The sequence below is a fragment of the Xenopus laevis genome, chromosome 6L, assembly GCF_017654675.1.
Source record: "Xenopus laevis strain J_2021 chromosome 6L, Xenopus_laevis_v10.1, whole genome shotgun sequence".
Lineage (NCBI taxonomy): Eukaryota > Metazoa > Chordata > Amphibia > Anura > Pipidae > Xenopus > Xenopus laevis.
The window spans coordinates 2,733,788-2,749,540 of record NC_054381.1 but is presented as its reverse complement, the minus strand read 5'-3'; the positions used below and the strand labels follow the sequence as shown (position 1 = coordinate 2,749,540).

The 15,753-nt window shown below is 43.7% G+C and overlaps 2 protein-coding genes across 6 annotated transcripts in view; one reads left to right on the top strand and one right to left on the bottom strand.

The window, feature by feature from the left end:
* Positions 1-15,753, top strand: part of XB5897957.S (hypothetical LOC495453 S homeolog) — a 658,286-nt gene that overhangs the window by 549,863 nt on the left and 92,670 nt on the right.
* On the bottom strand, positions 4,874-15,744 carry znf268.L (zinc finger protein 268 L homeolog). Of its 2 annotated transcripts, NM_001094891.1 has the most exon segments (4): positions 4,874-6,453; positions 6,541-7,520; positions 12,202-12,259; positions 15,607-15,706. In NM_001094891.1, coding segments are annotated over 2 exon segments (2,031 nt in total). In that variant the 5' UTR covers positions 7,422-7,520; positions 12,202-12,259; positions 15,607-15,706; the 3' UTR covers positions 4,874-5,303.

The window sequence follows — 15,753 nt, the reverse complement described above, 5'->3', positions numbered from 1 at the left end:
CTCACACTGAGGACAAGTCACATAATAGATACAATAATTATACACAGGACACCGAGCTTAAAGAACTAAACACTAAAACTCAATGTGGCTTTACATGTCCTATTTTATATAGTGAACTTATTGCACGAGGCTAAAGTTTGAGCTTGTCAATAGCAGCAATGATCCAGGACTTCAAACTTGTCACAGGGGGTCACCATCTTGGAAAGTGTCTGTGACACTCACATGCTCAGTGGGCTCTGATTGGCTGTTGAGAAGCTAAGCTTAGGGCTCGTCACTAATTATCCAGCAGAAAATGAGCTTCCCTGGCTGTAATATAAGCTGATGCTACAGGTTTGCTGATTATTCAATTCTGATGCTAATTGCACTGGTTTCTGTGCTGCCATGTAGTAATTATGTGTATTAATTACTAATCAGCCTTATATTGTGACATTTCTATTCTATGTGTACTGTATATTGTGAGTGGGTCCCTAAGCTCAGTAAGTGACAGCAGCACAGAGCATGTGAATCAGTGAATCAGCAGAAAAGAAGATGGGGAGCTACTGGGGCATCTTTGGAGACACAGATCTTTACTGCTAAAGGGCTGTGGTTGCCTTGGGCTGGTACAGAAGCACAAAACATCATGTACAACATTTCTACCTACTTCTTTAATTAGGCTTTAGTTCTCCTTTAAAAACACAATACAATATGAAGGGGATAAAACACTATTCTGAATGTTTATGGGTGTAACATGGGATAATATAATGGAATCAATCAGCAACACGCGCTCAAACCATCATCAAACGCATAAAAAACGCCCGTGTGTAAGAGCCCAAAGTGATTGGGGTTCTGGGGTTGGATAATTTTGAAATATTTTTTTGGGTACTTCGACCATCGTATAGGCTACTACGACCTTTGACTTCGTCTTTGTTTTGAACAATTCGAACCACAAATCGTTCGACTATTCGACCATTCGATAGTTTAAAAAATACTTAGACTACATACTTCTGCAGTTTAAACCTACCGAGGTTCAATGTTAGCCTATGGGGACCTTCCCCGGTACTTTTCTAAGTTTTTTATGATCGAATAAAAATCCTTCTATCGATTAAAATCCTTTGAATCGTTCGATTCAAAGGATTTTATCGTTTGATCAAACGATTTTTATTCGATCGAAGTATTTATGCAAAAATCCTTCGGATTCGCTATTCGAAGGATTTTACTTTATTAACCCTCGAAATTCGACCCTTGATAAATCTGCCCCATGGAGTCAGTCCTTTATATTTGTAGCAGCTGCCAATATATTCACTTACTCAACGGGACGGTTCCTTGTCAATCGAGAGTCAGATCTTTGGTACTGGGGGGTAACAGGGCTCACTTACCCAAGGGGAAATTCATACTGAACCAGGGGAAAGAGAGCAGCCCAAACATAAAGTACAAATAATCAGAGCTCCTGCTGCAGCGAATGGGAATCGTTTTTTTTAATCAATTTAAGTTTATTGATCATGGTAATGTAATAGCAGTACATGTAGTAACCTGTTAAATGTCACATTACAGAGTATAGACAGAAGTATAGATACACAGTGTTAGGGTTACATCTTGTATGCATGCATTGAGATCCTACTGCGAGTACTGGAGGAGACTCTGGACATACACCAACCTGCCAATAGTAGTGAAGTAGTAAAGTTTCAACATTATAAACCCAACTGGGGAAAAGGAGTGAGGGTGAGTATTGCCCGAGAAAACATGTTATCAACATGTATTAGTGTCAAGAGAGTTTTAACTTTTGTTTTGTGAAATAAACAGTATGTGTTTTCCGCTTTGTTTCTTAAAGGACCAGTAACATCAAAATTTTGTTTTAAAAAAACACATCGAAAAAAAAACCCCCACCAACACTAATTAAACTTTAAAATTGCACAGCCTTTATTAAGAAATAACTTACCGAAACTCCGCTTCTGCTCCTCTTCAGAAAAGGCGACGATCCATCATGCGGCGCTCGATTTCGCCTCCCTGGCTATCTCCTATAAGGAAGGCAGGAGGAGAAATCAAGCGCTGCATGATGGATTGCCTTTTTTTTGAAGAGGAGCGCAAGCGGAGTTTCAGTATTTCTTAATAAAGGCTGTGCAATTTTAAAAGTTTAATTAGTCTTGGGGGTTTTTTTTTCGTGGTATACGAATACATTTTTTAAAACAAAGTTTTGATGTTACTGGTCCTTTAAAGTAACAGTAGTGTAGGGGTTTGTAGGTACTAGGGTTGTTACATAGCATCGGTCCAGGGGTCCCACATCTTCTCAAATTTGTTGGGGGAGCCTCATCTAGTGTAAATGAGTTTGTAAAGGGGGATTACCTGGTTAATTGTTGTTGCAAGAAGGTTGGCAGGGGGCTTTCCAGCGGAGGGCTATTTACTTTTTTGCTAACGTGAGAATAATTGCTAGCAGTGTTCTAGATGCTCCTGTGGGGGGTCAACTCCTCCACCTGATTGAGGAAAATAACTGTCAGATCTGGTTCTAGGAGTATCATGAGGTGGCAACTAGGGCATTTGTTGGTGATTAGGTTCTGTGTAGAAATTTAAATTGTAGTAGTTTGTCTCTTGCACTCACATGTTGCTTGTGTATCTAAACTAGGGATGCATTGAATCCACTATTTTGGATTCGGCCAAACCCCTGAATCCTTCGCAAAAAGATTCGGCCGAATACAGAACCAAATCCTAATTTGCATATGCAAATTAGGGGTGGGAAAGGGATAAAAAAAATTTACTTCCATGTTTTGTGACAAGAAGTCATGCAATTTCCCTCCCCGCCCTAATAGGCATATGCGAATTAGGATTTGGATCCAGTTCAGCGGGGCAGAAGGATTTGACGGGATCCTGCTGAGAAAGGCAGAATCATGAAACGAATCCTGGATTCGGTGCATCCCTAATCAAAACTGTCTGGCCAGTCATCTTCAATGGTGGGGACGTCCCTGGCCCATGTAGTGAAAAACGTGATTTGGCAGATGCCCTGTAAAACGTGTGAGTAGAATTTGGAGAAGGGTTTTGTGAGCTGCACTAAGAGTTCTATATTTCAAGGTTCAGTATTTACAATGTAGCCCTGCAGTTGAGCTTGGAGTGTGTGTCTCAGAAAAAACAGAACAACATATAATTGGGTAATTTGAAATTGGGTCTTTAGGTGTTGAAAGTCTGCCAACAAAGAGCTCTGGACGACGTCCTTTACATATTTTATTTTGTATGAAGCCCATAATGAAGGATCGAAGACCGACATTAGGGGTTGTGCCACAGTGGAGCTTAAAGTGAGTGATGGTTAGAGGGATGGGAGATCAAATTCAAGGTGGCTTGCCAAGTATGCACAGTCACCACTCTCATTAAAGGGATCCTGTCATTGGAAAACATGTTATTTTGCATGCTCCAGCAGAATTCTGCACTGAAATCCGTTTCTCAAAAGAGCAAACAGATTTTTTTATATTACATTTTAAAATCTGGTATGGGGCTAAACATATTGTCAGTTTCCCAGATGCCCCCAGTCATGTGACTTGTGCTCTGATAAACTTTACTGCTGTACTGCAAGTTGGAGTGATATCACCCCCCTCCCTTTCCCCCCCCCCAGCAGCCTAACAACAGAACAATGGGAAGGTAACCAGATAGCAGCTCCCTAACACAAGATAACAGCTGCCTGGTAGATCTAAGAACAACACTCAATAGTAAAATCCAGGTCCCACTGAGACACATTCAGTTACATTGAGTAGGAGAAACAACAGGCTGCCAGAAAGCAGTTCCATCCTAAAGTGCTGGCTCTTTCTGAAAGCACATGACCAGGCAAAATGACCTGAGATGCACCTACACACCAATATTACAACTAAATACACTTGCTGGTTCAGGAATGACATTTTATATTGTAGAGTGAATTATTTGAAGTGTAAATAATGTAATTTAGAAATAAAAACAAAACCATAAAAATCATGACAGAATCCCTTTAAGGGGGTGGTCTTGGATGTATATCTGTACCCTCTATATAGCAGGTTTTTTAGTTCTTCATATGAACCTATGATGCGGGGGTTCCAGAGTGGTTGCTGGGTTATGTTCAGATGGGGATGCCCACCACCTTGTTAGCCTTGCAGCTAGGTAGTATAAGAAAATATATGGTGCTGCCAGACCCCCATATAGTTGCATTGTAAGCGATATCATTTTGAGAGGGAATTATAATAGGGAATTGATAAAATATATATGTAAACTTCGGTAGGATAGTCGTTTTAAGCAGGTTGATACGTCCTATTATGGTCAGCGGTAGTCTGCCCCAGACTTTGACCTTGTTTTCTATTGTGTTACGTGCCGGAGAGACATTTAACTCTATAAATTTATGGAGATCAGTGTGTATATGTATGCCTAAATATTTGAATGTGGTGGCCCATTGCAGGTCTTCAGGTAGAGTTGTTGGCTTTGCCTGTTGTGCATCTATGGGAAATATGAGCTATGTGGACCAGTTTATTTTGATGCCTGAGTACCTGGTGTGTTTATTGATTAAGGCCAATGCAGATGTAAGGTCAGAATGGGGACTGGCCACATATAACAATGTATTGTCTGCAAATAAATACAGTTTTTCTGCATGGGGTCCCAGTTTGAGACCTGATACCTCGGGGATGCCCTGAAAAGACAGGAAAGGGGTTCCATAGCAAATGCAAATAGTAAAGGGGAGAGGGGACACCCTTGCTTCGTGCCTGAGAAGAGTGTGGAATTGTTTTTTAAGTGGTCAGTTCACATTATGACAACAATGCGTGGGACTATAAGGGACCCTCGTCTTCTTTTCTAAACAAATGCTGTGCTGCTGAACTTACTCTCTCACACCTTCACTGACTCTAAATAGAGATACCAATGTACATAGACAAAAGCAATGGCAGAGATGAGAGGCACAGACTCCAAATCATATTTTATTGTTATCTAACTAGTGTCTATGCTCATTTCCTACATTCCCCTATAACAACACAAGGTTCCCATAGTGTTTCATTATCATTCAGCACCATTGGAGAGAATCCCCAGACCGCAGATTCTGTTTCCTTCCAGTGTATTCTCACAATTCTGTCCATGCCCAGCACACTGCTGCCTTATTACTATATTCTTGGCTTCATTCTTCATGCAGGGTATTATGAGAGCATGCTCTGTTATACAGATAGCTAGAATCTCAGCTGCCATAAAGCAGGGCAGGGATGTGACTGAAACACAAATGTAATCTTGGGCCATGCAGTTCCATTGCATCCTATACCAGATCCCTAGGTAGGTGACACACACATACACACTATTTACACATTTTTTAGGAGCAGCTTTTAGCAATCTTGTGTGCATTAATTTTCCAGTGTGACCATGTATGAGAAACTGTCCCCTTCTTCAGTCTTTATGACATTAACATCTTCCTCTGTGCATGCATATTGTATAGGACTTATCCCGTGTACAGTGGTGTAGTGAGAGCGCAGGTTGCTCTTCCAGGTAAATGTTTTGCCACATTCAGTACAGGTGAATGGTTTCTCCCCTGTGTGCATTTTGTAGTGAGCCTCAAGGTTTCTCTTCCAAGCAAACTCCTTGCCACATTCAGTACAAGAGAAAGGTTTCTTCCCAGTGTGGGTTGTCAGGTGGGACTCATAGTTGGGCTTCCGAGTGAACGTTTTGCCACATTCTGTACAAGAGAAGGGCTTGTCCCCCGTGTGGGTTCTCAGGTGTAACTTCAGGACACTTTTATGAGAGAATGATTTCCCACACTGTTGACATGGGTAAGGCTTCTCTCCCGTGTGCACCTTGTAATGAGACTCCAGCTGTTCCTTTTTAGTGAATGTTTTGTCACATTCTGTACACGAGTATGGCTTCTCCCCCGAGTGCACTCTGTAATGCAGCCTCAGCTTGCTCTTATGATAGAAAGCTTTGTCACATAGATTACAGGAAAAGGCTTTCACCCCTGTGTGGGTTCTCTGGTGAGACTTTAAACTGCTCTGATGAGTGTAGCTCCTCCCACATTCTATGCAATGGTATGGTTTCTCCCCTGTGTGCACTACCAGGTGATCCTTGAGGACGCTTTTATAAAAGAATGATTTGCCACATTCTGAGCAAGAGAAAGGTTTCTCCCCAGTGTGGTCTTTGCTGGGAGACTGATGATTGTCCTCTGTAGTTTGTACCCCAAATTCTGTAGAAGGGGAAGTGTGGGTGCTCTGGTGTGTAAGAAGCTCATGCTCATCAGAGAAGATTTCCCCACATTCTGTACAAGGAAGAGGTTTCTGCTCCTCGGTGTGGGTGCTCTGGTGTGCAAGAAGCTCTTGCTCATTAGTGAAGGTCCCCCCACATTCTGTACAAGGAAGATGTTTCTGCTCCTCAGTGTGGGTGCTCTGGTGTGTAAGAAGCTCATGCTCATTAGAGAAGGTTCCCCCAGATTCTGTAGAAGGAAGCGATTTCTGCCCCTCCGTGTGGGTGCTCTGGTGTGTACGAAGCTCATGCTCATTAGAGAAGGTTCCCCCAGATTCTGTAGAAGGAAGCGATTTCTGCCCTTCCGCGTGGGTGCTCTGGTGTGTACGAAGCTCATGCTCATTAGAGAAGATTCCCCAACATTTTGTACAAGGAAAAGGTTTCTGCTCCTCGGTGTGGGTGCTCTGGTGTGTAAGAAGCTCATGCTCATTAGAGAAGATTTCCCCACATTCTGTACAAGGAAAAGGTTTCTGCTCCTCAGTGAATGTGCTCTGGTGTTTAAGAAGGTTGTGCGCATCAGAGAAGGTTTTCCCAAATTCTGAGAGAGGCCTTATCTCTGAATGAATTTTTTGGTGTTCAAGAAGGGTGCTCTTAAAGGAGAATGTCTTCCCACACTCTGCACAAAGGTGAGGTTGATCCAGTTTGTGGGTTTTCAGGTGCTTGTGAAGGTTTCCCCTTTGAGAAAACTTTTTGCCACATTCTGTACAAGAGAAGGGCTTGTCCCCAGTGTGGGTCCTCTGGTGTGAGTCCAGGACACATTTATGAGCAAATGATTTCCCACACTGCTCACATGAGTAAGGCTTCTCCCCCGTGTGCACCCTCAAATGCTTCTCCAGCTGGGCCTTATTGGAGAATGTTTTGTCGCATTCTGTACAAGAGAACGGCTTCTCCCCCGAGTGCACCGAGTAGTGAACCAGAAGGTTGCTCTTCCAAGCGAATGCTTTGTCACATACCATACAAGAGAAAGGTTTCTCCCCCTTGTGGGCTCTGATGTGGGACTCATAGTTGGGCTTCCGGGTGAAGGTTTTGCCACATTCTGTACAAGTGAAGGGCTTGTCCGTGTTGCTTTCCTCATGTGCATCTGTGATTTCAACTTCCAAGTACTCCAAATCACTTTTTGTATCGGAGATGGCTTCCCCATCGGTGCAATTCTGTTGATAATTGGGCAGGAGTTCATTTGTTCCAAATGTATTTTCTGGGAATTCATACGGTTCCTCTTCTTTGCAGAACATCAGGGCTACTCGGCTGGGACCCCTACAAAGTGCATTCAGGGGGGGTTCCACACAGTTTATAATGAGGAGAGTCTTGTGTCTCTGACGTTAAGCAATTATCTAAAAAGAAGAAGAAATACATATTATATACATGGAATATGAGTGGAAATATCTGCAGAATTAGGGGATATTGACAATGGCAATGAACACAGTTAGTGCTTTAAGTCCAGCTTGTCCCTACATTACAAACCCACACAATATCACACAACGTTACACAAACCATTTTCTGCTGTTTGGTTGTTGGATTTATTTGTTGAAGCACCAACAGCCTCATGTGCCTGGTACTGCTCCTACACTTTCCAACCCCAGTGAGGAAGGAAGAGATGAAGATGACCCGAGATATCCCCAGACAGCTGTTCCCAATGAGAGCAGAAAATCCAATAAAGCAGTCAGAGATCGGGTATGAATTAGGTTTAATGGAGAATTACCCCCCCCCCAAAAAAAACCCCAGCAGCCCTCAACTGGTCTCCACTGACCTTCTGCACAGAATATTCCATCCAGAATTGTTCCTGCTTGTAAACCTGTCAAGCAGAGGAGTTCATTGATACCATATTCTGCCAGGGAGGAACACTATTGAATTTAATATACTGAGCAGAGAGTCGCGTGGGAGGCCAGTTGAGGGGGTCTGGGGTTAAGAGAGAGGGAGGGCTTTAGTTCTCCTTTAAAGGTGGCCATAGACATGCAGATTACCTGCAATATCGGACGAACGATCAGACTTGCCCATCTCCCGACCTGCCACTAACCAGTCAGATCAAATAAAGTAGTAAAAGAACAGATCAGCCGATATTCTGCCCCTGACAGTAATAATACGAAAAGTTATGTCCAACAAAGCTGGTGACAAGTCTCCGTCAGATCGGCAATACACACAGAGAAATTATCGGTAACCGAAATCTTGTAACTTGTCCGATCGACTAAACAACCAATCACCATGGCACGTCAAATGTCAGGACACTCCACACGCAGTCCGAAAACCGTACGAATCGAGGATTTGGCCAGCTTTACTTAAACATTGGCCCAGATTGTATATGAAGGTTTTCATTCATCCAGATCATGGTATATCCAGTAGAATTAAATCTAGAGCAACTAAACTTGCTGATTAATCATTGAAGACGTTTCACTACTACGAGTAGCTACTTCAATTTAACTGACTGGTGTGGGAGTTTCAGTCGTCACCATAGTGAAGGTGAATACACAAAGATTTGGCAAACACAAAGGCGAGTGTAGCGGGGAATATGACTGAATAAACGTGGAGGGGATTTCCCCGCTACACTCGCCTTTGTGTATTCATATAGTTGGGAGACGCTGACCCCTCCAGCCAGCACTAGGCACTTCACAGACAGGAGAGAACCGGAGAAACAGGATACTTTGGTTACCATAGTGAAGGTGGCCATAGACATAGAGATCCGCTCTTTTGGCAATATCGGGCTGATCCGATCATGGGCCCTAGGGCTCAAGGATCGGATCATAATGCAACTGAAACGGGCGGTCGGATCGCAGGACCGCAGAAACGCACAGATGCGACTGGATTTTTTAACTTGCCCAATCGAGATCTTGCGGCCAGATATAGATCAGGGAAGCCGACGGATGGCCCCACACACGGGCCAATAAGCAGCCGACTCGATCTGGGGCCTTTACAATGTGCCATTGTGATTGGATTAGTGGAAGAGTTTATATGCTGAGAACTTCCCACACCAGTCAGTTGTACTGAAGAAGCTGCTCGGATGAGTAGTGAAACGTCTTCATTGATTACCAATTGCTCTACATTTACTTCTACTAGATATTGGGCCAGATTCTATTCAGTGAGAAAAAGCTATATCATGGTTTATCACGGGAATACTCATGGACGAGATTCAATTAGAGGAGGAAAAAAAAAAACTTTTCTCCAAATTAAATGAATTTCCATTTTTTCCCCCATAGACTTCAATGAAGTTTTGATGTGATAAAAACAGGAGATAAAGTTTTCTAAATTGAATTGCATCTCAAATTGAATCTCCTCCATGACTTTTCATGTGATAAACCTTTTTGTCACTGAATTGACTTTGGCCCATTGTTCTGATAATCTTCACTCTTCACACTGCACAATAGCTCCTCAACTGTCTCTCCATGACTTTCTGATCATCTACATTCCTCTCCAAGCCAACAGCATTGTTACCATAGACCATATTTAGCCTTCCTCTCTTGCTGCTCCTAACCTCTGCAATTGTATCCCTGAATTCCTCAGCAAGTAAATTGCTTCTTCAAACCTGAATCACATGGAACGGGGGGGCACCTCTAGGTCCTACCTAGGGGCAGTAATGGCAGCTTAAAGGAGAAGGAAAGCTACGGAGGCATTTTATTGCCAATAGATTAGCTGCAAAAGTGCAAGCTAGAATGCTATATTTATTCTGTAGAATGTTTTACCATACCTGAGTAAAAAGCTCTAGAAACACTCTGTTTGTTTAGGATAGGAGCTGCAGTATTAATGTGGTGTGACATCACTTCCTGCCTGAATCTCTCCCTGCTCTGGGCTCAGATTACAGTAGAGAAGGGAGGGGGAGGGGGAAGAGGAGCAAACTGAGCATGCTCTTGCCCAGGGCAATGAGGTTTAAGCTGAAAACAGGAAGTCTGATACAGAAGCCCATGAGTACACAATAGAAGGAAAGAAATGTGCTGTTTCTTTTGACAGGGGACTCAGAGCAGCATTACTTTGGGGGTTTACTGGTATATTTAGATGGACCTTTCTGATAAGGCTTACTTAGTTTTAACCTTTCCTCCTTTAAAGGGATACTGTCATCAGAAAACATGTTTTTTTCAAAACACATCAGTTAATAGTGCTACTCCAGTAGAATTCTGCACTGAAATCCATTTCTCAAAAGAGCAAACAGATTTTTTTATATTCAATTTTGAAATCTGACATGGGGCTAGACATTTTGTCAATTTCCCAGCTGCCCCTGGTCATGTGACTTGTGCCTGCACTTTAGGAGAGAAATGCTTTCTGGCAGGCTGCTGTTTTTCCTTCTCAATGTAACTGAATGTGTCTCAGTGGGACCTGGGTTTTTACTATTGAATGTTGTTCTTAGATCTACCAGGCAGCTGTTATCTTGTGTTAGGGAGCTGTTATCTGGTTACCTTCCCATTGTTCTTTTGTTAGGCTGCTGGGGGGGGGGGGGAGAGGGGGGTGATATCACTCCAACTTGCAGTACAGCAGTAAAGAGTGACTGAAGTTTATCAGAGCACAAGTCACATTACTGGGGGCAGCTGGGAAATTAACAATATGTCTAGCCCATGTCAGATTTCAAAATAAAATATAAAAAAATCTGTTTGCTCTTTTGAGAGCAGCACTATTAACTGGATTAATTTTCCCCATGACAGTATCCCTTTAAGAAATTAATACTTGTATTAACCCAGGTGAATTAAATTGACCAGAAACGACAATATCATAACATTCTGTTCATTTCATACAACGTCTCTATCCACCAAACTGTATATTCAACAAATGCAATTCCAGCTTTACGATCTAACTGCCAGTATTTAAAGGGCACCAGTTGGACAAATATATTATCCCCAACCAAAGGTGCAGCTAATAGAGCCCACACTAGGGTTGGGGTTATTTATTTAATTTTTTAATTGCCCCCTGCCAGCTCTAGGACACCTACACCAGACTGGAGCTCCTGATGCGAGCAAGAGCGTATGCGCATAATGAGCTTCTGATGTCATGCGCATAATGAGCTTCTGATGTCATGCGCATAATGAGCAAGTTGTGGCATTTGCTTGTTATACATATGCGTGTGCCCCAACTGCGGGGAGGAATTGAAAAAAAAACCAAAAACGACTGTTACCCCCCAACCGACAGGTGGGCTCCATTAGGTTGGTTAGGGGTAATATTTTTGCCCAACAGATGCCTTTTAAATATATTATAATCCATTATAGAGCACCGACATATTCTACAGCCTATTACAGAGACTAGAAATCATTCCCAGAAGTCCCTCCTGATCAAGTTTACGTCACAGGGTCCCAACGACATTCACATAAACGAGAGTCAATTGAACACAGGGGTATTTCAGTCCATGATTTCTATAGCTTGGAGGGTATTTATTATTGCCGTACTCATAAAAGGATTCGGTCATGGGAAAAATGTTTTTTTTCAAAACACATCAGTTAATAGTGCTGCTCTAGCAGAATTCTGCACTGAAATCCATTTCTCAAAAGAGCGAACAGATTTTTTTTTATATTCAATTTTGAAATCTGACATGGGGCTAGACATATTGTCAATTTCCCAGCTGCCCAATGTCATGTGACTTGTGCTCTGATAAACTTCAGTCACTCTTTACTGCTGTATTGCAAGTTGGACTGATATCACCCCCTCCCTTTCCCCCCCAGCAGCCAAACAACAGAACAATGGGAAGGTAACCAGATAGCAGCTCCCTAACACAAGATAACAGCTGCCTGGTAAATCTGTAATTGGATAGCCACATCTTTCTGTACTTCTGGGGAGGGACTGGCAGCCCACCTAACACAGACAGGGAGCCCAATAAAATAAAATAAAAGCTGCGGATCCTTCGAGCCTAGATGAAATCATGATCAGAGGGATTGTAAGTGTAATCTATCCAACACACAAATAAAATGATTTACCCTGAATTTATGGCACAAGCGGAGAGGCCAAAATGTGACCCCCCCGCATTGAAATCTGCAGAACTGATTGTATATTGCTATTGACATTCATTCAGAAAGTAATTGCAATTATTTATTATGCCTGACTTACCTGAAATGTTCCAGTCCTATAATCCAGGAGAATAAATGTGTGTCTGAGACAAGCCAACCTGTAAAACAGAAATACAAGAAAGAATTAGGCAAAACATTATACTGTTCTATATACCGACATATTTACTATAAATCAGTTGTGCCAATACCATGAACCCCCAGATATGAGAATTATAATAACCCTGGGGGAAATGCTCTGAAACAGCCCAAATGGACACCTACTGAATCACATTGATCTAGGGATGCACCGAATCCAGGATTCGGTTCGGTATTCAGCCATTTTCAGCAGGATTCGGATTCGGCTTAAATGAATCCTTAAAATCATGCGACTTTTCGCCACAAAAGAAGGAAGTAAAAAAATTTTTTTAGCTGCACACGGAGTCTCTTTTTCCCTCCCCCTCTCTGATGCGTATGCAAATTAGGATTCGGTATTTGGCCAAATCTTTCACAAAGGATTCAGCATACCTCCCAACATTTTGGAAGTAAAAAGAGGGACAAAAAATTTTTTTCCGCACGTAGCGCAGCAATTTTTTGACCACACCCCTTTCTGTGGCCACACCCCCTAATTACCATGTTTGTTTTACAAAATTTGGCAGGTTATGAAAGTGAAAATATTTCTCCTTATCTGAACTGTGTTTTTGTGTCTCAAAATTGTTACAAAGTATCTTATTTGCACCTGTTAGCTGTTCTGGGCTCTCTGCTAAAAGCCAATTAGTTGAGAATCTTTGTTTCTTTCTCTGGCTGTTCAGTGCAGAGAAAAGAGGGACTTTCCAGTACAAATGAGGGACTGCGGGTTGAGCTGTCAAAAGAGGGACTGTCCCTCCGAAAAAGGGACAGTTGGGAGGTATGGGGGGGTTCAGCCAAATGCAAAAAAGTGGATTCTGTGCATCCCTACATTTATCACTTTCATCTCTCGGAGTGAAGTCACACGTTCTCTGTATCACGGGTGTCCAACTAATGGAGCAGCATCATTACCCGAGAAATATTCTCCTCCACTTTCACTGGGAAACACTGGAAAAAGCAGCATTACCCCCCAAAATGTGCAGCGATGTGACCATATTTTTTATTTCTAAATGACACTGTTTACTCTGCAAATAATTCACTGTACAATATAAAATGTCATTCCTGAAGCAGCAAGTGTATTTAGTTGTAATATTGGTGTGTAGGTGCATCTCAGCTCATTTTGTCTGGTCATGTGATTTCAGAAAGAGCCAGCACTTTAGGATGGAACTGCTTTCTGGCAGGCTGTTGTTTCTCCTACTCAAGGTTCACTAATTGTATATAACACCCCTTTGATATGAAAGTGTGGAGCATGGACTCTCACTTTAAAAGGATTGGACATGGTGTAACACTTGGCTTGATAAAGGGCCAGGTGGGCCCGAAAACGTTGCCTAATTGTATGATGTGGGCTTAATAAATTTTTGGTGCACTTTTGCAACTTAAACACAGTGTGCTGCTGGTTCCTTTTTGCTTTTTACTCAGTGTAAGTGGGACGTGGATTTTACTATTGAGTGTTGTTCTTAGATCTACCAGGCAGCTGTTATCTTGTGTTAGGGAGCTGCTATCTGGTTACCTTCCCATTGTTCTGTTGTTAGGCTGCTGGGGGAGGGGTGATATCAGTCGAACTTGCAGTTCAGCAGTAATGTAACTGAAGGAGTCACAGGGGGGGTTGTTACTATTGAGAGCTGCTCTTCTCATATGTACATGTAGTACTGCAGGGAGCGGTTATCCTGTTACATTCCCATTGTTCTGTTGTTGGGCTGCTGGGGGGGGGGGGAGGGAGGGGGTGATATCACTATAACTGGCAGTACAGCCCAGTCACACATTTCAGAATTAACTATAAAAAAAAAAATGTGTTTGCTCTTTTCAGAAATGGATTTCAGTGCAGAATTCTGCTGGAGCAGCGCTATTAACTGATGTGTTTTGAAAAAAATATTGTTTTCCTACAGTAGAATCCCAATAACAACTTGTACTGACCCTCCCGTGAGTCTCACAGTCACATGATATATCTGATCCGAAATAAATGTGACTCCAACCACTCCAACCTTGTTCAACCAGCAGGATTAAGCCCCAGTCTCCCCTCTCTATCAGTCCCTGCAGCAGGATTAACCCCCAGTCTCCCCTCTCTATCAGTCCCTGCAGCAGGATTAACCCCCAGTCTCCCCTCTCTATCAGTCCCTGCAGCAGGATTAACCCCCAGTCTCCCCTCTCTATCAGTCCCTGCAGCAGGATTAAGCCCCAGTCTCCCCTCTCTATCACTCCCTGCAGCAGGATTAACCCCCAGTCTCCCCTCTCTATCAGTCCCTGCAGCAGGATTAACCCCCAGTCTCCCCTCTCTATCAGTCCCTGCAGCAGGATTAACCCCCAGTCTCCCCTCTCTATCAGTCCCTGCAGCAGGATTAACCCCCAGTCTCCCCTCTCTATCAGTCCCTGCAGCAGGATTAACCCCCAGTCTCCCCTCTCTATCAGTCCCTGCAGCAGGATTAACCCCCAGTCTCCCCTCTCTATCAGTCCCTGCAGCAGGATTAACCCCCAGTCTCCCCTCTCTATCAGTCCCTGCAGCAGGATTAACCCCCAGTCTCCCCTCTCTATCAGTCCCCGCAGCAGGATTAACCCCCAGTCTCCCCTCTCTATCAGTCCCTGCAGCAGGATTAACCCCCAGTCCCCTCTCTATCAGTCCCTGCAGCAGGATTAACCCCAGTCTCCCCTCTCTATCAGTCCCTGCAGCAGGATTAACCCCCAGTCTCCCCTCTCTATCAGTCCCTGCAGCAGGATTAACCCCCAGTCTCCCCTCTCTATCAGTCCCTGAAGCAGGATTAACCCCCAGTCTCCCCTCTCTATCAGTCCCTGCAGCAGGATTAACCCCCAGTCTCCCCTCTCTATCAGTCCCTGCAGGCAGGATTAACCCCCAGTCTCCCCTCTCTATGAGTCCCTGCAGCAGGATTAACCCCCAGTCTCCCCTCTCTATCAGTCCCTGCAGCAGGATTAACCCCCAGTCTCCCCTCTCTATCAGTCTCTGCAGCAGGATTAACCCCCAGTCTCCCCTCTCTATCAGTCCCTGCAGCAGGATTAACCCCAGTCTCCTCTCTCTATCAGTCCCTGCAGCAGGATTAACCCCCAGTCTCTCCTCTCTATCAGTCCCTGCAGCAGGATTAAGCCCCAGTCTCCCCTCTCTATCAGTCCCTGCAGCAGGATTAACCCCCAGTCTCCCCTCTCTATCAGTCCCTGCAGCAGGATTAACCCCCAGTCTCCCCTCTCTATCAGTCCCTGCAGCAGGATTAACCCCCAGTCTCCCCTCTCTATCAGTCCCTGCAGCAGGATTAACCCCCAGTCTCCCCTCTCTATCAGTCCCTGCAGCAGGATTAACCCCCAGTCAATACAGAAATAAGGAGGGAAAATGACTTACCCAGGAGCTCAGGCTGGAGGCGAGTGCAGGAGTTGGGCAGGAGAATAAAACACACGTCTCTGGCAGAACAATAAGAGCAAGTGAGGAGATCTCAGGTAGGATAACAGACAGGAAGTGAGGAGGAGGAAGTAGTCACACTGATTGTAC